General features: G+C 45.7%; 2 protein-coding genes across 2 annotated transcripts in view; one reads left to right on the plus strand and one right to left on the minus strand.

The window, feature by feature from the left end:
- TMEM35B (transmembrane protein 35B) overlaps positions 1–1,022 on the minus strand; it is a 43,903-nt gene extending 42,881 nt beyond the window's left edge. Inside the window, exon 1 of the mRNA XM_075334032.1 lies at positions 772–1,022. Coding sequence (XP_075190147.1) covers positions 772–879 — 108 coding nt within the window. The 5' untranslated portion in view covers positions 880–1,022. The remainder of the gene's footprint in view (positions 1–771) is intronic.
- An 861-nt stretch (positions 1,023–1,883) lies between these two features.
- On the plus strand, positions 1,884–5,138 carry LOC142290099 (uncharacterized). Its single transcript, XM_075334033.1, has 8 exons — positions 1,884–2,655; positions 2,737–2,831; positions 2,913–3,019; positions 3,092–3,169; positions 3,250–3,327; positions 3,427–3,640; positions 3,721–3,877; positions 4,007–5,138. The coding sequence occupies exons 3-8, from the start codon at positions 2,978–2,980 to the stop codon at positions 5,094–5,096; spliced, it is 1,659 nt and encodes a 552-aa protein (XP_075190148.1). The 5' UTR covers positions 1,884–2,655; positions 2,737–2,831; positions 2,913–2,977; the 3' UTR covers positions 5,097–5,138.
- Positions 5,139–23,102: the final 17,964 nt, after the last annotated feature.

The raw sequence follows: 23,102 nt of genomic DNA on the forward strand, positions 1-23,102 counted from the left end.
AACATCCCCACCACTGGGCACTATCAATACTGGGCAACATCCCGACCACTGGGCACTATCGATACTGGGCAACATCCCCACCACTGGGCACTATCGATACTGGGCAACATCCCCACCACTGGGCACTATCGATACTGGGCAACATCCCCACCACTGGGCACTATCGATACTGGGCAACATCCCCACCACTGGGCACTATCGATACTGGGCAACATCCCCACCACTGGGCACTATCAATACTGGGCAACATCCCCACCACTGGGCACTATCAATACTGGGCAACATCCCCACCACTGGGCACTATCAATACTGGGCAACATCCCGACCACTGGGCACTATCAATACTGGGCAACATCCCGACCACTGGGCACTATCAATACTGGGCAACATCCCCACCACTGGGCACTATCAATACTGGGCAACATCCCCACCACTGGGCACTATCAATACTCGGCAACATCCCCACCACTGGGCACTATCAATACTGGGCAACATCCCCACCACTGGGCACTGTGACACACCCCTACCATTGGGCACCATGTACCACTAGACAACTGGCAGCGGTGATACAAAGTTGTCAGCAGTACTTCCTCCAGCATATTGGAGGGATATGACGCCCTGGGCTCTTGCAGATTCTGCACATGCCTGGCTCTGAAGGACCGGGCATCGTTCTTCCCTGTTTGGTGCCAACACTTGAGGCTACCCCCAAACTGTCCGTATAAGTGCAGGAAGGGCAGAGGCTAAATGCCCTGGGCACACACTGGCACTTACCATCTGCTGGTACACCTCAGCGGACACTTGATCTGTCAGTTTAACCACTCCGGCAATAGCAAAGAAGAGCCCCAATAGGACCCTGATAGCAGTGAATACAATGGCCATGGCGGCTGCTGTGTCCTGCCCTCAGCTCTGTGCTACGCCTCTCACAACACTTGCAGGAGCTCGGGGAAGGCATGCACTAGAGGAGGAGTGGCCGGAGCGCTGGCGCCTCTCCCACCCGTGTCCTCCCCCTCTCTATTGGCGGGACGCTGGTTCCACCCGTGTGTTGTTCTGGGGGGTACGCGCCCTTTGCACCATGTATCTGCAGGCGGGGGCGAGTGAGGAGACTCGGGGCCTGTGCTCCCAGTATACACAGCACGGGCCGCTGGAGTCTGACTACCAGCATTACCTCAGCGACAGCCGTGCCTGAGGGGATACAGAGACCAGGAGGCGCTGCTAAAAAATGGCGCGGATATTCTGAGGCAAGCACATTAGCGGGGCTGATCTTCAGGAAGAGATTTGGGATGTAGATACCTCAGAATAGATTGTATTCTAGTCATGAACCCCAAGACCATGGATAATTTAGTGCTCCAGTGCAAAGCTATCTCCCCCTACAGCTAGTTTGGTAGGGGGCTGACTAATGAGACCAATGCCATGTTTGTGGCTATTGCAGGGCTTAGGCTGGTTTCACACTTGCGTTGGACGGGATCCGTTGCTATCCGCAGCCTTGAATTACGGTAAGGCTACTTTCACACATCCGGTTTGAGCCCTGCGGCTCAATCCGGCTGTGAAAACTATACAACGGATGCGGTGAAAACACCGCATCCTTTGCATCAGTTTTTACATGCGGCCGGTCCGTTTTTTTCCGGTTGCGGCATGCTACTGAGCATGCGCAGTGGAAAATACCGCATGCGGCGACCGGATGCGGTTTTTTCCGCATCGCGCCGCATCCGGCCTCCATAGGGATGCATTGAAAAATGCGCCGCAGCGGCCGGATGCGGCGCGATGCGGTGTTTTTTGCCGGACCAAAAAACGTTGCAGGGTACGTTCGATCCGGCCGCCGCATCGGCTAAATCTGCCGCATGCGGCAAAAACCGGACCGAACGCAAGCCCCTACGGCACAATGCGGCACTAATGTAAGTCAATGCAAAAAAAACCGCAATCGGCGTTACAAAAGCCGGTTGCGGTTTTTCTGCAGAACGCCGTATTGTGCCGCAGAGCAAAAATCCGGATGTGTGAAAGTACCCTAAGGCTACTTTCACACATCAGTTTTTTGCCATCAGGTACAATCCGGAAAAAAAAGGATAAAACGGATCCGGTATCGCATCCGGTTTATTCCCATAGACTTGCATTGTAACCGGATTGTACCTGATGGCTTTGCGGTGCATCCGTTTTTTTCCGGATGCGGCAAAATAATTGAATGCGGCGGCCGGATAGAACGTATCATGTAACGTTTTTTTGCCCCTTAAAAAAACCGCATTCTGCCGGATCCGTCGCAATGCGGCATTGTATACAATGGGTGTCTATGCATGCCGGATCCGGCGCAATGCGGTTTAAACCGGATGCGGTGACCGCATCCGGTTTGGTAAACAGAGCATGCGCAAATTTTTTTTTTTCATCATCACAAAACTTATAAAAGGATCCAGCACATTCTACACACCTCCTGCCGTTCGTTCCTGACTTCAACTTCTGCTGTCCTCCAGTCCAGTGCTCCAGGGAAGAGGTAATGTCCACAGTACTGTCCACAGATAAGTGTTGTGAGCTGCGTACATGTACTTAGACATTGTTTTTTCTTTTTTTACAGGTGCAGTGTTGCGGGCACAGTTTTGTCAAGCCATTTGCTGTGCCAGTTTGTTTCGGTGCCAGTCTTGAATTGTTGTGGTGGAGAGTGTCCCTGAGGTAATGTCCACAGTACTGTCCACAGATCACTGTTGTGAGCTGCGTACATGTACTTAGACATTGTTTTTTCTTTTTTTACAGGTGCAGTGTTGCGGGCACAGTTTTGTCAAGCCATTTGCTGTGCCAGTTTGGTTCGTTGCCAGTCTTCAATTGTTGTGGCGGAGAGTGTCCCTGAGGTAATGTCCACAGTACTGTCCACAGATCACTGTTGTGAGCTGCGTACATGTACTTAGACATTGTTTTTTCTTTTTTTACAGGTGCAGTGTTGCGGGCACAGTTTTGTCAAGCCATTTGCTGTGCGAGGCCTGTTATAGAAAAAGATATGTCGTCTTCTGGTAGCCCGCCCTCCGGTTCACAAACTGAGGTATATATTTTTTTTTAGGGTGTTTTTTTTAAAAAAAAAAAAAAAATTTTTAAATAAACGACATTTACATAGGTGGCCGAAACATCACAGGAGATGCTGCCAGAAGATGACGGAAGGGGTGGAGAAATACACGGAGCGGGCGGTCAGAGTGTAAGTTTCATACAGGAATTGTTTACCACAGCACACCAAACACATAAGTAAATAATGGTTTTTTTTTTCCTTCACTAAAGGCTTCAACTTCTAGGGCTCACGATAGAGCTCCCCCAAGACCGTCCCAGGGTCGTCGTCGAGGTGGCGGTGGTCTTAGTGTAAGTTTTTTTTTTTTATTTTTTTTTTTTTTTCATGTCTGTGTGAATTTAGGTATAATTTTTTTTTTTTTTTAATTTCTTTTTTGTTTCTTTGAACAGGCATCACAGCGTGCTCCCGATTCTGACGGTGAGGAGGCCGGATTTATCAACATCGACCTCCTCATCGATGAAGTTAGAGAGAGGGAGCCGCTGTGGAACATGGCTGACCGCCGCCACGCTGATTCGATCGTAACCCGTCGACTCTGGGACGAGGTATGCCACGCAGCGGTAGAAGGTTGGGGGGAGCTCAATTCTCGTGGCCAGAAGAAACAGCGTAAGTATTCACAGTTCAGTAGGTTATGCTGCAGGATGTAATGTGTTGTATACTAACCACTTTGTGCTTTCCACTTTCAGGTGACAAACTTCAGAAGCGGTGGCGGTCTATCAGGGATCGCTTCAAAAAGGAGTTGAATCAAGAGATGCAGGCCCCGAGTGGATCCGGAGGACGCAGATCGAAGTACCGTTACTTTAGAGCGTTGTCGTTCCTCCGGACAACTATGGTGTGCAGAAGGTAAATATTCCACACAATATGTACAAAGTATAATATTTTATGTCTGGTTTTTTTTGCCTTTTTTTTTTATTCAGTGGCACTGTATAGCAATTAAATTAATTATTGTTTTGTTTTTCCTCTTTTTACCAGCACCGTCTGCAGCACTCAGGAGCCTGCATCGAACCCGACAGGAGCGATCCCTGAACAGTCCGCCACTGGGGAACACAGGCACAGACCCCACCCATCTGAACCTTCCCTTCCATCGACATCTGTCCCATCCACCTGCGCTGGAGCTTCACGTGAGACTTCATTACCTGAAGCTGCTGGTGATGAGATAGCTTTTCCCCTACCCCACCCCTCTGACACTGCTGCCCTCAGTAGAACACCTTTGGGTTCTGGGCGTCAGCGTCATAGGGGTCAGGAAAAGAGCTATGCGCCCGAGTTCTTGCATCTAAATGCAGCCTTCCAGAACGCCATTCAATTATTAGCCGAACAAAATCGTTCATCTTTTAGCTTCATAAATGCCAATATGGAAAAAAATACACACGAATTGTGCACGCGTCTGGACAGGCTGCATTTAGATGCAAGTAAATCACCCAATCATTGTTTTTTTCAAGCCGTACTAGAGCGCATGGAAAAGCTATCTCCTGACCAGCAGATGCATGTAATGCAAGCCACACGGCAGGCTCTGGCGCAGGTTTCCTCCCAACCACCTCCACCCACCCCTCCTCCAGCACCTGCCCCCCCTCCAGCCATTGTCCCTACTCCCCCTGCTGCCCAGTACCAGCCTGCTGCCCAGTACCAGCCTGCTGCCCAGTACCAGCCTGCTGACCAGTACCAGCCTGCAGCCCAGTACCAGCCTGCTGACCAGTACCAGCCTGCAGCCCAGTACCAGCCTGCGGCCCAGTACCAGCTCCCAACCACATCTGCCCCTACACTTCCTTCCCACTACCACATCTCGCCTTCCACACCCATCATGACCCCAACTCAAGCCACTAATTCACCCGCCACCTCTTCTGTCTCCCAATCCCTCCACTCCACCCCTCAATCCTTACCAAATCCCATCCCATCTCCTGGTTTCCCTCTTGGTTTCTCAACCACACCTTCACCTTCTGTTACTTCCCCACCACCACCACCAACACCACTTTCCACCCTCAATACTCCAACTGTGCGTGTGTTCCCACCTGTCAGCCCCTCCAGTACTATCTCCACCCCAAGCCCAAGATATACCAATTTATAATTTATGTATGTAATAAAAATAAAAGTTTTTTGTTGAAAAGTATTTATTTGTTCTTGTTTTTTTTGGGGGGTAATATTATTTTGCAAGTTAAGTTAATAATAAAGGTAATACAAAAACATAACATGTTGTAATTTGACGGTGTAAAAATTACAAATTTTTAAAGCGAGTGAAAGATTAAAATTAACAAGATTAACAAGATATTTTTTAATTTATTTTTAACTATGTTTATTTGTTATAAAACTAAACAAAAATCTTATACCATTTGATCTTGCCAATCTACTCTACCTTCTGGGGACACAAAATAGTCAGCATATTTGTCACGGATTGTTGAACAGGCAACACTACTCCTAAATCCAGGACTGGTGTAGTCAGTCAAAGAGGTGGATTCCAAACTCTGGTCATCCAAGGACAAAGGTTCCTTTGTTAAAACAAAATTGTGCAGTACCACACATGCTTTCACTATTTCATCAACAGTTTCAATGTTTAAATTAATGGCTGTTAACAACACTCGCCATTTGCTGGTTAGTATCCCAAAGGAGCATTCCACCATTCTTCTGGCTCTGGATAATCTGTAATTATATATTTTTTGTGTTTGCGTCAATCCACGGCTTGCATATGGCTTCAATAGATGTTGGGAGAGTTGAAAGGCTTCGTCGGCCACAAAAACAAAGGGCATTGGGGGCTCACATGTGCCAGGAAGAGGTCTTGCAGGAGGGAAATCAAAAGTATTCCCATAGATTCGCCGCCCCATTGGGGACATTTTAAAGACCTGCGAGTCATTGGATCTCCCATATGCGCCAATGTCCACTGAGATAAATTTGTAGTCCGCATCCGTTATTGCCATTAGGACAATTGAGAAATACTTTTTATAATTGTAGTATTCTGACCCCGAAGCAGCAGGTTTCACAATTCTTATATGTCTGCCGTCCACTGAGCCAAGGCAATTTGGAAACTGACAAATGTTATAGTATTGTTCAGCAATTGCAAGCCATCTGTCCCTGGTGGGCTGGGGGATGAAATCCTCATGGAGGCAATCCCACAAGGCTTGGCAAGTGTCTCTAATGATTCCCGAGATGGTGGAAATTCCTAGTCGAAACTGGTAGTGGAGGGACGAAAGCGACTCTCCAGTTGCAAGGAATCTGTAAAGGAAAGACAATAATTATAAAAAAATAATAGCAAACACATTACAGTTAAAAGTCAATTTACAGGAGGATACAGTTCGAAAAAAAAAAACTTACCTAAGCGTAACCAGCAAACGCTCCTCGGGTGTTATAGAGTAACGGCAGAAGGTGTCCGTTTTACGTATGTTGTCCGCAACAAGGCCAAGGAGGACGTCAAAATTATTCACTGCCATCCGGACATAGCTTGTGAATTTTTCATGGTTTCCACGGAGCTCCAGGTATAGGGTTGAAAACACCCCACGTGTCAGTCTCTGGGCAGTCAGGGGATGGATCCAAAAGCGTCGATGTCGCTGACGCCTCAGTCGCTGTCGCTACTTTTCTCTGACGATGATAGCCAAGCGATTTGCCTCAAATATAAAATCTGCAGTGATCTTTGTGTAATTTGCAAGAATAGCATCCATGGTTTCTGATTGTCTCTGTCTTCATTCTGTAATATATGCTTCAAAATACTGTATATATACTATATTTTCCCAATAGCCAATCAGAATACGGAACTCGTTAATTGTTTGTTTAGTGTTTAAAAAACGGATCCGTAAAAAAACGGACATAACGGATGCAAAACGGATGCAAACCGGACACACCGGATCCGTTCACAACGGATCCGCTTAAAACCGGATCCGGTGGGTCCGGTTTGCTCCGGTTTGCACAACAAAACCGGAAACGTTGGATACGGCAAAAAAAAGGACTGTACCTGAATACAGAAAACTGATGTGTGAAAGTAGCCTAAGGCTGGTTTCACACTACGTCTTTTTAACATCCGTCCTTAACGTTATTTTAGCGGACAAGCGGATCCAGTGCAAATGCGTTTTCATTTCAATGCATTTGCAATGGACTCGCGTTAACATGCGTTCACCTGCGTTTGCGTGCGTTATAGTGAGGATCCAGCGACTTGCAGTTTTTTAACATGTTTCAAAAACGCTACTTGTAGCGTTTTTGAGCTCCGTCCAAATACTGCAAATTGCTGGATCCTGACTATAACGCACGCAAACGCAGGTGAACGCTGGCGTGCTGATTGACAGGATCCTGCTTTTGTACTGAGCATGCCCAGAAAGTACTGAGCATGCCCAGAACCAGTCTCGCGTGATCTGTCTCTCTCTCCTCCCTCCCTCACCCTCTCTCTCTCTATGTCTTTCCCCCTTCCTCCCCTCCCTCTCTCTCCCACCTGAGAGCTGCGGACACTCGTAACCAAGGTAAATATCGCGTAACCACTTCTCTTAGTTACCCGATGTTTACGTTGGTTACGTGTGCAGGCAGCCCTGCTCCTAACAGCTGCAGACACTCGTAACCAAGATAAATATCGGGTATCCAAGGCCGATGTTTACCTTGGTTACCAGCGTCTGCAGCTGTCAGAAGCCTCCTCCCAGTCTAGCTCCCCTCACTCCCGATCACATGACTCCAATGCCCGCCCCTAAACATCCAGTGCAGGATCCTGCAAAATAACAGATGCGTTTGCATACGTTATTTGCTGTAAAAGCAGGATCCGTACTTCCGCTAAAAAAACGTTTTCAGCGGATGTTAAAAAGACGTAGTGTGAAACTAGCCTAAGGCTGGTTTCACACTACGTCTTTTTAACATCCGTTGAAAACGTTATTTTAGCGGAAGTACGGATCCAGTGCAAATGCGTTTTCATTTCAATGCATTTGCAATGGACTCGCGTCCACCTGCGTTCACCTGCGTTTGCGTGCGTTATAGTGCGGATCCGGTGACTTGCAGTTTTTTAACATGTTTCAAAAACGCTACTTGTAGCGTTTTTGAGCTGCGTCAAAATACTGCAAGTCACTGGATCCGCACTATAACGCACGCGAACGCAGGTGAACGCTGGCGTGCTGATAGACAGGATCCTGCTTTTGTACTGAGCATGCCCAGAAAGTACTGAGCATGCCCAGAACCAGTCTCGCGTGATCTGTCTCTCTCTCCTCCTCCCTCCCTCACCCTCTCTATCTCTGTCTTTCCCCCTTCCTCCCTCCCTCCCTCCCTCTCCCCCACCTGAGAGCTGCGGACACTCGTAACCAAGGTAAATATCGCGTAACCACTTCTCTTAGTTACCCGATGTTTACGTTGGTTATGTGTGCAGGCAGCCCTGCTCCTAGCAGCTGCAGACACTCGTAACCAAGATAAATATCTGGTATCCAAGGCCGATGTTTACCTTGGTTACCAGCGTCTGCAGCTGTCAGATGCCGACTCCCAGTCTAGCTCCCCTCACTCCCGATCACATGACTCCAATGCCCGCCCCTAAACATCCAGTGCAGGATCCTGCAAAATAACATATGCGTTTGCATACGTTATTTGCTGTAAAAGCAGGATCCGTACTTCCGCTAAAAAAACGTTTTCAACGGATGTTAAAAAGACGTAGTGTGAAACCAGCCTAACCGTTACAGGAAACCGTTATATTCCTCATAGACTTCTATTAGCTACGGATAGCAACGGATGGTCTTGAATTGCATCCGCCCCGCAGCGCATCAGTTGTTTTGACGCTGACCGTCAGTGAGCGCCGGGCGAATGGAACGCTGCATGTAATGTTTTTTTTGAGCAGCGGATACCATTATTTTTCACTGCGCATGCTCCTTTTTTTTTTTTTTTATCACAACCTTTATTTTATTTCTCGGTGGCCGAACGTCCAGCTAAGCGCTCGGCCGCCGGCATGTTAGGGCGCCCAGCTGAGCGCTCGGCCGCCGGCATGTCTGTGCGCCCAGCTGAGCGCTCGGCCGCCGGCATGTCAGGGCGCTCAGCTGATCCGCCGGCATGTCAGGGCACTCAGCTGATCCGCCAGCATGTCAGGGCACTCAGCTGATCCGCCGGCATGTCAGGGCACTCAGCTGAGCGCTCGGCCGCCGGCTATTAAGAGCTATCAGGTGATCGTTCACAATAGTCGGCTGCGGGTAAACTGTAAGAAGAAAAAAAAAAAAAGCTTTCCGTTATTTTGTACGATCCGTAGCATTGCGTTGTGCCACTATATGCAACGCATCCGTTGCATGCATCACACAACGCAATGCTACGGATCCCGTCCAACGCAAGTGTGAAACTAGCCTTACATGGCACCCAATGTCACAGGGGACCCAGCTCCAGCATTGCTGGAATGGCGCCACTGTGGAGGGGAGCATACAGTGTTAGGCCTTGAGCGCACTAGAAAATGGAATTTTCTTAAGATTCCGCAGGCTCTGAAAGATTTCCGCACCCGCGGAAAAAAAACACCGAAATCCGCATGCGTTTTGGTGCGGTTTTTCCGCAGGTTGGTACATGTGTTTTAATGCATTCAGTGCAATTAAGCACATTGGAAACAAAAAAGGTAATTTCCTTCTGAGATAGATAATGGATAGATATATAGATAGATAATCACTAGATAGAGGACAGTTCAATCAATTGATAGAGTTCCTGTGAGGACACACTGCAGTTCTCACGAGCGGTAATGTGTTCATATTACTGACCGTGAGAAATGTCCTGTGGTTACCCCTGCAGTCTGGTTACGAGGCTGCAATAAGTACTGTGTGTCAGAGCAGCTGCAGCAGTCTGCAAGCGTTGTGGGCGCTGTGTGTTGGTAGGGCATCATAAAGTGGTGAAAGAGGGGCTTTTTTTTAATTTTATTTAAAATAAAGGATTTTTGTGTGTGTGTTAATTCACTTTACTTACGGGTTAATCATGAAAGCTGTCTCATAGACGCTGCCATGATTAAGCCAGGACTTAAGCGGGCTTTACACGCTACGATATCATTGCCGATATCGCTAGCGATCGTACCCACCCCCATCTTTTCTGCGACACGGGCATATCGCTGCCGGTCGCGCACAAAAACGCGCACCCCCGTCACTTGGTCTTACCTGCTCTATGACATCGCTCTGGCCGGTGATCCGCCTCCTTTCTAAGGGGGCGGGTCGTGCAGCGTCACAGCGACGTCACACGGCAGGTGGCCGATAGAAGCGGAGATGAGCGGGACGTAAACATCCTGCCCACCTGCTTCCTTCCGCATAGCCGGTGGACGCAGGTAAGGAGATGTTCCTCGCTCCTGCGGTGTCACACATAGCGATGTGTGCTGCCGCAGGAACGAGGAACAACATCGGTAATGAGCGTTAAACAATTTTTGGTTTCAGGACGACCTCTCCACGGCAAACGATTGTGGCCGCTTTTGCGATCGTTTTAGGTCGCACAAAAGTGTCACGCTGCGATATCGTTAATGACGCCGGATGTGCGTCACTAACGGCGTGACCCCGACAATAAAACATTAACGATATTGTAGCGTGTAAAGCCCCCTTTAGTGGCAGCGATGCGCTGCCATTAACTTCCCTTGATTGCCACCGCATGTCAGCAATCTGGAAGAGCCGGGGACTCTCCGGGACTGTCGCATAATGGATGCGACAGTCCCGGGGCAGCTGCGGGCTGATATTCTTGGCTGCAGGAAGGGGGGGGGCATTATCCCTGGCCCTCACCCTCCCCAGCCTGAGAATACCGGGCCGCCGCTGTGTGTTTACCTCGGCTGGACGTTGAAAATATGGCGGAGCCCAAGTTTTTTTTTGTTTTTTTTATTTGTAATATGTACATTTGATTTCTATGTGTATTCTATATGTCTGCGTCTGTGTGTGAGTGTGATCTGTGTGTGTTTACTCTCTGCTCAACTTCCTCTTCCTGTCATAATGACATCACTTCCTTGCAAAACGCAGGCAGTGATGAACATTATGTCCCGAAAAACGCGAAATACCGCAGGGAATAACGCAGGAAAACGCAATGAAACGCACAGAATTTGCTACCTGCGTTATTCCCTGCGGGATTTGACGGTTACATTACAGTCAATGGAGTGAAATGCCGCAGCGACGTGCGAAAAAGAAGTGACATGTAATTCTTTTTGCTGCGGGATTCCCGCAGCAAAACCTGTAGCTGTCAAAATTCGCCTAGTGCGTACAGCATTTTTTTTTCCCCATAGGTTTTGCTGGTGAGTCACTGCAGAAAGGTTATGAACATTTTCTGCAGCGAAACATGCAGCAAATCCGTGGGAAATCTGCGTTAAAATCCGCCTACTGCGCACCGAGCCTTAGGCAGCTTTGACATTGCATTTTTACCTCCATTCAGTGGTCCCCTCGGGGCATCTGTACAAACACCCACCCCCCCCTTCATACGGAAAAACAGGTTTCGGACACATACGCCAGCAGGGCCATTGACTATAATGGAGCAGACAGTCAGCATGTGCTCTGTCTTGCACAATTTTCGGGCATATACATTCTCTGCAGGCGGACACAGACTCCGTCTGCTGCATTATAGTCAATGGCCCCGTCGGAATATGCATCTGAAACCAGTTTTGCGGGGGGAGGGAAATTCGGACGGATGCCCCAACGGGACCAGTGAACGTAGGTAAAAATGCAATGTGAAAGCGGCCTAATTTTATAAGGAGGACTACTTATTAGAAAGGGGTGTTCTCCAGGTAGACAACCTCTTTCATGTCACCAGTCTCTTTCTACCTCCTGCCACATGGAGCTCTACTGCAGCTTCATTTATTTTCTATCGGTCTGCTATCTAGTATTGGACTGCTGCTCCATTTATCTCCTATGGGACTGCCGCTCCATTTATCTTCTATGGGACTGCTGGATAAGATCAAATTCACTGTTTCGGCTTTGTTTCTTTTATTGTTTTTTTTTTTTTCAACAAATATTAATAATCCCTGTTTAACCCGTTAAGGACAAAGCCAGTTTTGTCCCTAATGACCAGGCCACCTTTTTAGAAATCCTGACCAGTGGCACTTTATGAGGCTATAACTATAGAATGCTTCAACGAATCCCAGTGTTTCTGAGATTGTTTTTTCGTGACATATTGTACGATAGTGGTAAATTTAGAAAGATATTTTTTGCTTTTGTATGTAAAAAAAAAATAAAAATTCGAAATTTGACAAATTTTTTACATTTTGCAATTTTAAAACTTTTAATTTTATGCCCTTAAACCAGAGAGTTATGTCCCACAAAATAGTTAATAAATTACATTTCCCACATGTCTACTTTACATCAGCTCAATTTTTGAAACAAAATTTTTGGGGGTTAGGAAGTTAGAAGAGGTCAAAGTTCATCAGCATTTTCCTATTTTTTCAACAAAATTTACAAAACCATTTTTTAAGCCCACTTCATATTTGAAGTGATTTTTACAGGCTTAGGTGACATAAAATACCGAAAAGTGGCACAATTATAAAAACCGCACCCCTCAAGGTACTCAATATCCCAACCAAGAAGTTTATTAACCCTTCAGGTATTTCACAAGAACTAAAGCAATGTGGAAGGAAAAAAAATATTTTACCTAAGGATGTAGCTCTAGAAACAATTTTTTCACTTTTTGAAGAAATAACACAACAAAATGGAACCAAAAATGTGTTACCCAGTTTCTTCTGAGCGCGCTGATACCTCACATGTGGTCAGAAACCTCTGTTTGGACAAATGGTAGGGAACGGAACTGAACGGAAGGAACAATATTTGAAATTTGGAACAGAAATTTGTCTGAAATAGATTGCAGGCACCATGTTACATTTCTAGGGCTCCTAAGACACCTAAACAGCAGGAACCCCCATAAGTGACCCCAATTTGGAAACTAGACCCCTCAAGGATTTTATCTAGGGGTGTAGTGAGCAGTTTGAACCCACAGGTACTTCACAGAATTTGATAACATTGGGCCGTTCTATTGAAAATTTTCAGGTTTTTTTTACAAAAATGTTGCATTAGCACCAAATTTCTCACTTTTTCAAGAGGCAATGCCAAAAAGTGGACCTTAGTTTGTTACCCACTTTCTTATGAGCATGGTGATACTCCACATGTAGTCAGAAACTTCTGTTTGGACAAATGGGAAGACTTGAACGGAAGGAGCAATATTTGAATTTTGGAACTCAAATTTGGCTGAAAAAGATTGTGGGTACCATGTTTTATTTGTAGGGTCCGTAAGGTAACTTATCAGCAGAAACCTCCCACAAGTTACCCCACTTTGGAAACTAGACCCCTCAATGAATTTATCTAGATATTTGGTAAACACTTTGAACCTCCAGGGGCTTCACAGAATTTTATAATGTTGAGCCGTGAAAAAAAAAAAAAATACCACAAAATTGTTACTTCAACCACATAGCTTTTTTTTCACAAGGGTAACAGGACAAAATTTGCAAACAATTTATTGTGCAATTTCTCCTGAGTGCGCTGATAACTCATATGTGGTGGAAATCACTTTCTCACTTTCAAGATGCAACACAAAAAATTTGTTATCCCATTTCTTATGAGCGCAGGAATAGCCCACATGTGGTCAAAAACCTCTGTTTGGACACGAGAGGGCTTGGAACGGAAGGACCACCATTTGAATTTTGGTAAAGCTGAAATAAGTTGCAGGGCCCCTAAAGTACTTATACATCAGAAACCCCCCACAAGTGACCGCATATTGTAAACTAGATTCCTCAAGGATTTTATTCAGGGGTATAGTGAGCATTTTAAAGGGAACCTGTCATCAGAAATTTGGCTTTCAACCTAAATGTTTCCCCCTCTGCAGCTCCTGGGCTGCATTCTAGCAAGATTTCTATACTTTTTGTGCCCCCTTTTAAACCAAAATAAATACTTTATAAAACTGCACCTTTCGGTTTGAAAATCTTGTAAATTATCCATGGGGGCGGGCCGTGTGGCGTCCGTTGCTGTATCTTACGCCGTCCCCCATGCTCCAAATCATCCCTCAGGACGCCGCCCACTGCGCCCGAGGTCCCGTGCACGCCGGGACACCTAGTGACGTGGTCGCAGGCATGAGAGTATGGGCGGCGCTGTGATTGCATCGCAAGTGCCCGCCCATACTCTCGTGCCCGCCCTTTCCCCACTGCCTCCAGCGTTCTGCGCCGGCCCGACGTCACCTCCTTCCCATCGTACCCTGCAGCAGGAAATAGATGGGAGGAGCGGAGCAAGCCACTACAGGAGAAGCGGAGAGGATCTGAGCGACGTACAGAGGGGAGAGCGCGCCCACGAGAGTATGGGCGCGCACTTGCGATGCAATCACAGCGCCGCCCATACTCTCGTACGTGCGACCACGTCACCAGGTGTCCCGGCGTGCACGGGACCTCGGGCGCAGTGGGCGGCGTCCTCAGGGATGATTTGGAGCATGGGGGACGGCGTAAGATACAGTAACGAACGCCACACGGCCCGCCCCCATGGATAATTTACAAGATTTTCAAACCGAAAGGTACAGTTTTATAAAGTATTTATTTTGGTTTAAAAGGGGGCACAAAAAAGTATAGAAACCTTGCTAGAATGCAGCCCACGAGCTGCAGAGGGGGAAACATTTAGGTTGAAAGCCAAATTTCTGATGACAGGTTCCCTTTAAACCCACAGGTAGTTCACAAAAATGTTGCTGTATCAGCAAATGTCTCACTTTTAGGCTATGTGCCCACGATCAGGTGACACTGCATCTTGGACACTGTGTCAGCCCTCCTGCAGAGATGCCAGTGTTGTCTGCAGAAGAACGCAGCTGCCTGTGCCCACGATCAGGGTTCGGGCTGCTGCGGACTTTAGCTATATTTCCCCACGGACAACACCCTCGTCTCTGCAGCATAAATTGACATGCTGCGGCTCGGGAAGCCATGCCGTAAGTCAGTTTATGTAGTGGAGAAAAGCACAGTGGGCAGGAGAAAAACCCCTTCCACTGCTTGTACTGCACAACGCAGGGTTATGAACGCAGCGAAAACACTCTTGTAATGCCTGAGTGTAGCCACAGACTCAGACTGGCTGTAAGGGGAGTCTAGAGTAAGGCTGCTCACAAAGCAGGACCCCAAGAACTCTGCAACCCTTTAACCCCTATACAGGGATGTGGAATTACACAGAGCCGCAGAGATCACTACCTGTGGCAGGCTGTAGTCCGTGGTCAAGGCAGGGTCAAAAACTAGGAGATGCAAAACAAGAACAGAATCAGCAGGCAAGGGTGTAGTGAGGAGACAAAGCAGAGGTCAATTCCGGAACTGGCAGCAGGGTACCAAAACGACAGGCAGGAGGGTAGTTAACAACAAGCAAAGGTCAGTGTACAGGAATCACAATACAAACAGCACATGAGCCAGGAGTACAGAACTATCTCTGGCAGTAGTCATGTGACAGGAGGGGAAATAAGAAGGGTGTGGTGTCTTCCCATTGGCTGCAGGTGAATGTTGGCAACATCAGCTGGAAGACACGCCACCTACAGTCAGCCAGTGGTACTGCAGGTTCCAGGGAAACCCAGCCTAGTGGATGAGCGGAGCCTGTGCTCCGCAGAGCCACGGGTACCGACTCCTCTCCCATCACCAGCACCATCCATTGTGGGAACATGGCGTCGTCTGGCGATCGGAGCAGAAGTTGCAGGAGCGGAATCTGGTGGGGACGTGACAACTCTGCGTCTAAAACGCTGCACACCCTAATCGTGGGCACACAGCCAAAAAATCTAGGATGGATGGGTAGATAGATGTCATACACATATATAATGTCCCACTCCCCTACATATTCTAAGCTGGCACCCTTTAGAGACTTTCATGTGACACTAAAGGCCATGTATTTAGCCAAAAAAATAAATAATTAAAAAAAATGACATTTTTGATAGCCAGCAGTAATGCAGACAGCTGCAGCCTGCAGATCACAGCTGGTAGCTCCATTTTGGCTTGTGATCCAATTTGGAGGTCACCTTACTCTGTTTTTTATAATTATTTATAAGTACTGTAAAAAAAAGTGGGGTTCCCCCAAATTAAATTACCATCCAAGGTGAAGCTGACAGCTGGGTGCTGGTATTATCAGGGTGGAAAGGTTCATGGTTATTGGCCCTTCCCAGCCTAAAAATAGCAGTCCGCAGCCGCCCTATAAGTGGCGGATCCATTAGATGCCCCAGCTCATCCTGTTGTCCTGGTGCCATGACAAACGGGGTAATATATGGGGTTGATACCAGCTGTAATGTCAGCTGGCATCAAGTCCAGTGGTTAGTAATGTCACAGTGTCTATCAAATACTCGACATTACTAATTGTCAGTGATAAAAAAATAAAGACGACAACATTTTTTTATTGATTTTACGACACTGGGGGGCGCTACATCCTTTTTCCTGAGCGCTGTTAAAAAGTGGCGCAAAGGAATAAGTACCCTTTCTTGCCACCATTAAATGGCGTATCTGCGGTCTTTCGGTCTTTAAGGGGTTGAACACCACACAATCTCAACATTACAACTGACAGAGACGGTGAAAGCAGGTCACTTGCGTGTGCCACTTTGAGCCAGTCATCTAAACAGAGCTGCAGCAATACGCAGTCACTGCTAGAATCAGTGCCTCCACTGTAATCACACCTAAGGCCATATTCACACGTGTTTTTGGAGAGTTTTTGATATTGCAAATTTTCAACATCATTCCTGCACTTACTGACTAAATCAGGTTACTCGCGATTCTTTTACACTGTGATTCTTGTATCTTTTTGGTATGTCTTGTTTTAACCTCTTCACCAACAGGCGAATTTTTGTCATCTTACAAAAGCCATAACTTTTATTTTTCCTTCAATATAGCCATATGAGAGCTTGTTTTTTGCGGAATGAGTTGCACTTTTGAACAACACCTTTCATTTTGCTGGAAACTGGGGGAAAAATCCAAGTGTTGTCAAATTGCAAATTGCAATAACAGTGCAATTACACAATTCTGTTTTTTTTATTTACCATGTTCACTATATGGTAAAACTGACCTGGCATTATGATTCTCCAGGTAGGTGTGAGGTCGTAGATAGCAAACATGCATAATTTTACTTTTATCTAAGTAGTGAAATAAAATTCAGAAGTTTGGAAAAAAAACAATGAATTGCGCTTTTGGCTCCATTTTCCGAGACCCATAACATTCTAATTTTTCAGGATCCGGGCCTGTGTGAAGACTTATTTTTTGCATATTGACGTGACATTTTTAGTTATACCATTTTTTGGTAGATATTGTTTGATCGCCTGTTATTGCATTTTATTGCAATGTCCGTTGACAAAACCCGTAATTCTGGTGTTTTGATTTTTTTTGCTACGCCCTTTACAAATCAGATTTGGTAGATCGGGCATTTCTGAAACCGGCTATACCAAATATGTGTATTTTTCATTATTATTGTTTTATTTTCAATAGGGCAAAAGGGAGGTGATTTGAACTTTTAGGTTTATTGTTTATTTGTTTATTTATTTATTGTTTATTTGTTTAGGTTTATTTCTTTTTATTTTTTTAAAAACTTTTTGATTACATTTATTATTGATTTTACTAGTACCCTTAAGGGACTTTATGCATGGACTGTCCAATTGCTGATTATCTGTGAATGTCAGCATTCACAGGAAGTGAGTCATGACACCACAGGGGTCATCAGATGACCCTGCACTGTCATGACAACCCTTTGGTGCCCCGTAATCGCTTTACCAGGCTGCCGATGGTGGTGGGGAACAGCGCGTTCCCCAATGGACCACATTAGATTGCACTATCAAACTCTGATCTTCGGGGTTAAAAGGCGCAAGTGGATCTCCGATCCACCCGTGCCTGTTGGCTGCACATCTGCTGATTGGGAAATTATGCAGGCCATGTACGACCAAGGACGTATATGTATGTCCTTGATTGTGAAGAGGTTAAGTAAAACTGCTTTGTTTTGTAGACTTCCTGGTATTTGAATTTACAAAACTTTGTTATACATGTGATTTTAGTAGAAATTTGTAATAGAGAAAAAGTGTTCACTTGTACCATTGTTTTCCAAGAGCCGTAACGTTTGAGATTTTTGGGATTTGGAGCTGTCTGAAGGCTTGTTTTTTGCTCCCCTGAGCTGATATTTTATTGCTATTATTTTGGGGTAGATATAATGTTTTGTTTGCCCTATATTACTTTTTTTGTGTGTTGCGGTGACCGAAAAACTACTTAATTACTGAAGTTTAGATTTTTTTATTGTTACGCCATTTATGATCAGATTACTTTTATTTTATATTTTAATAAATCAGACTTTTACGAACTTATAAATACCAACGTGTTCATTTTTAGTGGGGAATTTTTTTTAATTTTTTGTTATTTTTTAAAACATTTCTTTTCACTTTTTACTGTATTTGTCAGTCTTCTTAGGGAAATTGAATCTGGGATCATCTGCCACAGCATTGTTATGTATAGCGAAAAGGAGTCTCTACCACCCCCTTAGGCTGATGCAACTTCCTGTAGCGTGACACAGAGCAGTAGTCGTGGGCGAAGTGCTGTTATCTCGCGTCACCCCAGCATGCCACAGAAGAGTGGTCTCTTTCACATCCAGCTGGCACATCCATGACTCCATTGTGGAAAGCCAATGGTTGCCATAGCACCCGGAGATCAAATATGACCTCCGAGTCTGCAGGGACGATGGCCTGTTAGACTCTACCATAAGCAGGGTCTAACAGGCATTCTGTTTTTTTGACAGGTTAAATGCATTCTAATACATATATAATAAAATGCATTAGCCCAGTGAGCAGGCAAATGAATAAAATAAAAGCTAAAAAAAATGTTACAATATACATATATAAAAACCCCCCTAAAAGAACAGAAAAGAAAATCTCGAAAAAAATATGCCAATAAATTTGCAAATTTGGTGCTGAAATCGCTGTTGATTGCTTGTGATAGGGAGAGTGGTCCCTTTCACATCCAATTGGCACATCCATGACTCCATTATGAAGTACCAATGGTTGTCATTGCACCCGGAGATTAAATTATGACCTCCGTGTCTGCAGCGACGGTGGCCTGTTAGACTCTGCCATACAGCAATCCAGATCCTCCTTTCTAGTGTCCCTGCTTGTCTAATGTTATGTACCACATTGCATGGCAACGTCCACGCAAGTGGTGTAGCACTAGTAAATGGACGTAAACATCCCATCTGTTGCTACGTAATCTCATATGTCCCCGCCCCCAGCACTATACATCATTCAGAGTATGGCCTGTCGCCCGGCAAATGCCCGTGCATGTGTTGTATCAATGAGCACATCACCGGCGCCATATCCGCTGTTAGTTAATCCATCTATATTAATCTGTATTAACTCTGCAGTACCGTGCGTCATCAACAAACGAGGTATGTAACCAAGCAATGTACACACAGGCGCTGGTTTAATGGCTATAGGACAGATCTCCCGTGTCTACACCGCTGCCATGCAAGCTCATGTGCAACCGCTCACAGTTACTATATGTCATCAGGAATACCACATGTCACCCAGCAACATCCACACAGGCGTCAAGAACATTTAAACCAGGCGAAGTCCGTAAGTATGATCTATAGGACAATGGCCCTGTAAATATAGTGTGTCATCTTAATGTCTACATACAGCCACCACATGGGTAAATGGTCAATATACCATACAATTTAAGGGAAATTAACAGACATCACCCAATAATGTATTTGTTTAGATGGTGTCAGATATTTACAACAACATGGGCGAAATTCTATGGCCGACCGTTCATATAAATTCCTGCCTAATAACATTTCTATTAAAAGGTATATTTTATTCTTCATAGCTGAATACTCAATTGATTTAGAAGAATTACCTGGTTTTTTTTCCATTTGGTATTACACTAGTGGGATTGGCTCAATATTGAAGACCCAGCCACGACTGATTTTTAATGTCCTGGCAGAGGGAAGGAGGTTGTTACTAAGAATTTTACGGCACATGGTTCCATCCATTGTCCAATTGATGCGGTGAAGTAGTCCTGTGCCCTTAGCAGAGAAACACCACCAAAACTTAATGTTTCCACCTCCATGCTTGACAGTGGGGATGGTGTTCTTTGGGTCATAGGCAGCATTTCTTTTTTTTTTGTTTCATCTAACCACAGCACCTTCTCCCAATCACTCTCTGAATCATCCAGGTGTTTATTGGCAAACGTCAGATGGGCCTGCACATGTGCCTTCTTAAGAAGTGGGACTTTGTGGGAACTAAAGGATTTTAATGCATTATGGCGAAATGTGCTGCCTTGAGATCATTAACAAGTTCCCCCTTGTAATTTTAGGTTGATCTCTCACCTTCTTCATGACCTTGGATACCCAGCGAGGTGAAATATTGCATGGAGCCCCAGATTGATGTCAATTGAAACTCATTTTGTATTTCTCCTTTTTTCTTACTATTGCACCAACAGTTGCCTCCTTCTCACCCAGCATCTTACGTATGGTTTTGTAGCCAATTCCATTGTTGTGCAGGTCTATGATCTTGTCCCCGACATCCTTAGAAAGCTCTTTGATCTTGCCGATGTTGTAGAGGTTAAAATCTGACTGATTAATTGAGTCTGTGGACAGGAATCTTTTATGCAGGTGACAGTTTAAGGGGTACTTTACATGCTGCGACATTGCTAGCGATTGCTAGCGATGTGAAGCGCGATAGCTCCCGCCCCCGTCGCTCGTGCGACATTTGGTGCTCGCTGCCTTAGCGAACATTATCGCTACGGCAGCGTCACACGCACATACCTGGTCAGCGACGTTGCTGTGACCGCCGAACAATCCCTCCCTCAAGGGGGAGGTGCGTTCGGCATCATAGCGACGTCACTGCGGCGTCACTAAGCGGCTGGCCAATAGAAGCGGAGGGGCGGAGATGAGCGGACGTAACATCCCGCCCTCCTCCTTTCTTCCGCATTGACAGTGGACGCAGGTAAGGAGATGTTCGTCGCTCCCGAGGTGTCACACATAGCGATATGTGATGCCGCAGGAACGACGAACAACATCGTACCTGTGGCAGCAGCGATATTAAGGAAATGAACAACGTGTCAACGATCACCGTTTTGGAATGATTTTGTGATCGTTGCTTGTCGCTTATTAGTGTTACACGCTGCGATGTTGCTACCGGCGCCAGATGTGCGTCACTAACGACGTGACCCCGACGATATATCGGTAGCGATGTCGCAGCGTGTAAAGTACCCCTAAGACAGCTGTCTTTAAAACAAGTAACAATTTAATTAGGAGCGTCAAACTGATCTGTACGAGCCAGAACTCTTAACCCCTTCATCCCCGAGTGATTTTCCATTTTTCCGGGGGGGGGATTTCGCTCCTCTTCTTCCGAGAGCCGTAACGTTTTTATTTTTTCTGTCAATCTTGCCATAGAAGGGCTTATTTTTTTGTGGGATGAGTTCTACTTTTAAATGAAACCATAAGTTTTATCACATAGTGTAGTGGAAAACGGCAAAAAAATTCCAAGTGCAAACAAATTGCAAAAAAAGTGCACTTGCATGATTATTTTTGGGATAGTTTATTCACAGTGCTCACTATATGGTAAAACTGATGTATCGGTGTGATGCCTCTTGTCGGTTCGAGTTCGTAGATACCAAACATGTATGTGTTTACTTTTACCTCATGGGTTAACAAAATTCAGAAGTTTGTCCGTAGCGTTCTCATTTTTCAGAATCTATGGCTCAGTGACGGCTTAATTATTGCGTCTTGAACTAACGTTTTTTAACAGTACCATTTTTGCCACGAAGCACCGTTTTGATCGCCTGTTATCGCATTTTGCGCAAAATTTTCAGCAACCAAAAAAAACCGCAATTTTGTCGATTGGAATTTTTTTGATGCTGCGCCGTTTACTGATCAGATTAATTGATTTTATATTTTGTTCAAATCAAAGTTTATTAGAATAGAAGAAGATAATCAAACAATTGCACAGCGCGCAGGCTGAGGGTATATATCCAAGCTAGCTGCTAAAAACACAACAGTTCTTTGACTACACCTGCGCCACTGGCGACCAAAAATAACAAGTACAATTCGTATGTGTTTGAAATAGGAAGAACAAGTTGAAAAAAAAGAGATAAAGAAGAGGAGGTGGAAGAAGAATTTAGAGACAGTAAAGACAACAGAAACGTGGGAAAGTAAGATGAAAGGGGAAGGGTACAAAGAGTTCCCACCCGAGTGGACGCGCCCTCCTACATCAAAACCACATTTTCAAGGCTAACCTTCTAGGTACAGAAATAAGAGAATGGAAAATTACCTACATACCTGCCCCCCCGTGAATCCATAGACCCATATCCGGTGAGTCCCTGAACATGATCCACGGGGCCCACGTAGCATCAACTTTGTCCTTGTTGCCGAGTGTCTGACCTATCAAGGTCTCCATCCTGAAGATCTCGTTGCACTCTGCTATGAATTCATCCCGTGATGGGATTCTAGTTTGCTTCCAATATCTTGGAATTAGGTTTCTGGCAGCTGTTAAAAAATGTCTTAATAAACCTTTCCTAAACCCTGAAGCAGAAACATTCCCGAGGGACAGGAGAGCTAACTCTTTTGTGGGCCGGATCTGCCTCAAGGAGAGTTTATTGAGTAACTGGAAAATGCTCTCCCAGAATGATCTCACCGGGGGACATGACCACCAGATATGAGTGAGGGTTCCCCTCTCCTTTTGGCATCTCCAGCACACATCAGAGGCTGATGGAAAGGCAGCATGGATACTCACAGGACACCTATACCACCTAGATAGGATCTTGTAGCACCTCTCCTGTGATATCACATTCAGCGAAGTTTTACCAATAAAGAGAAGGATTTTGGTCCGCTCCTCAGCCGAGAATGACCTCCCCCACTCTCTCTCCCATTTCCCAAAGTACCCAGGCAAGCCGTCCCTCGCACCTCTGCATCTGAGAAACAAGTCATACAAGGTCGAAATGGTATGGCCTGGAGGATCCTTCGCTAGGCAAAGGGCCTCAAAGGGTGTGAGTGCCCTATAGATGTCTACCCTCCTAGCCATAGACACTATAAAACTTTTCAGCTGTTCGAAGAAGAACCACATATCTTGAGATTTGGTGATATCTGAAGAGTAATTATCTAGGGGTGTAATACCTGTGTCTGAGATAAAGTCACGAATAATAGGATGGTCACTCTTCCTTTTATGGAGGAATGTTGATCTATGGAAACCCGCCTGAAAATCTGAA

The sequence above is a fragment of the Anomaloglossus baeobatrachus genome, chromosome 2 (genome assembly GCF_048569485.1).
Source record: "Anomaloglossus baeobatrachus isolate aAnoBae1 chromosome 2, aAnoBae1.hap1, whole genome shotgun sequence".
NCBI lineage: Eukaryota > Metazoa > Chordata > Amphibia > Anura > Aromobatidae > Anomaloglossus > Anomaloglossus baeobatrachus.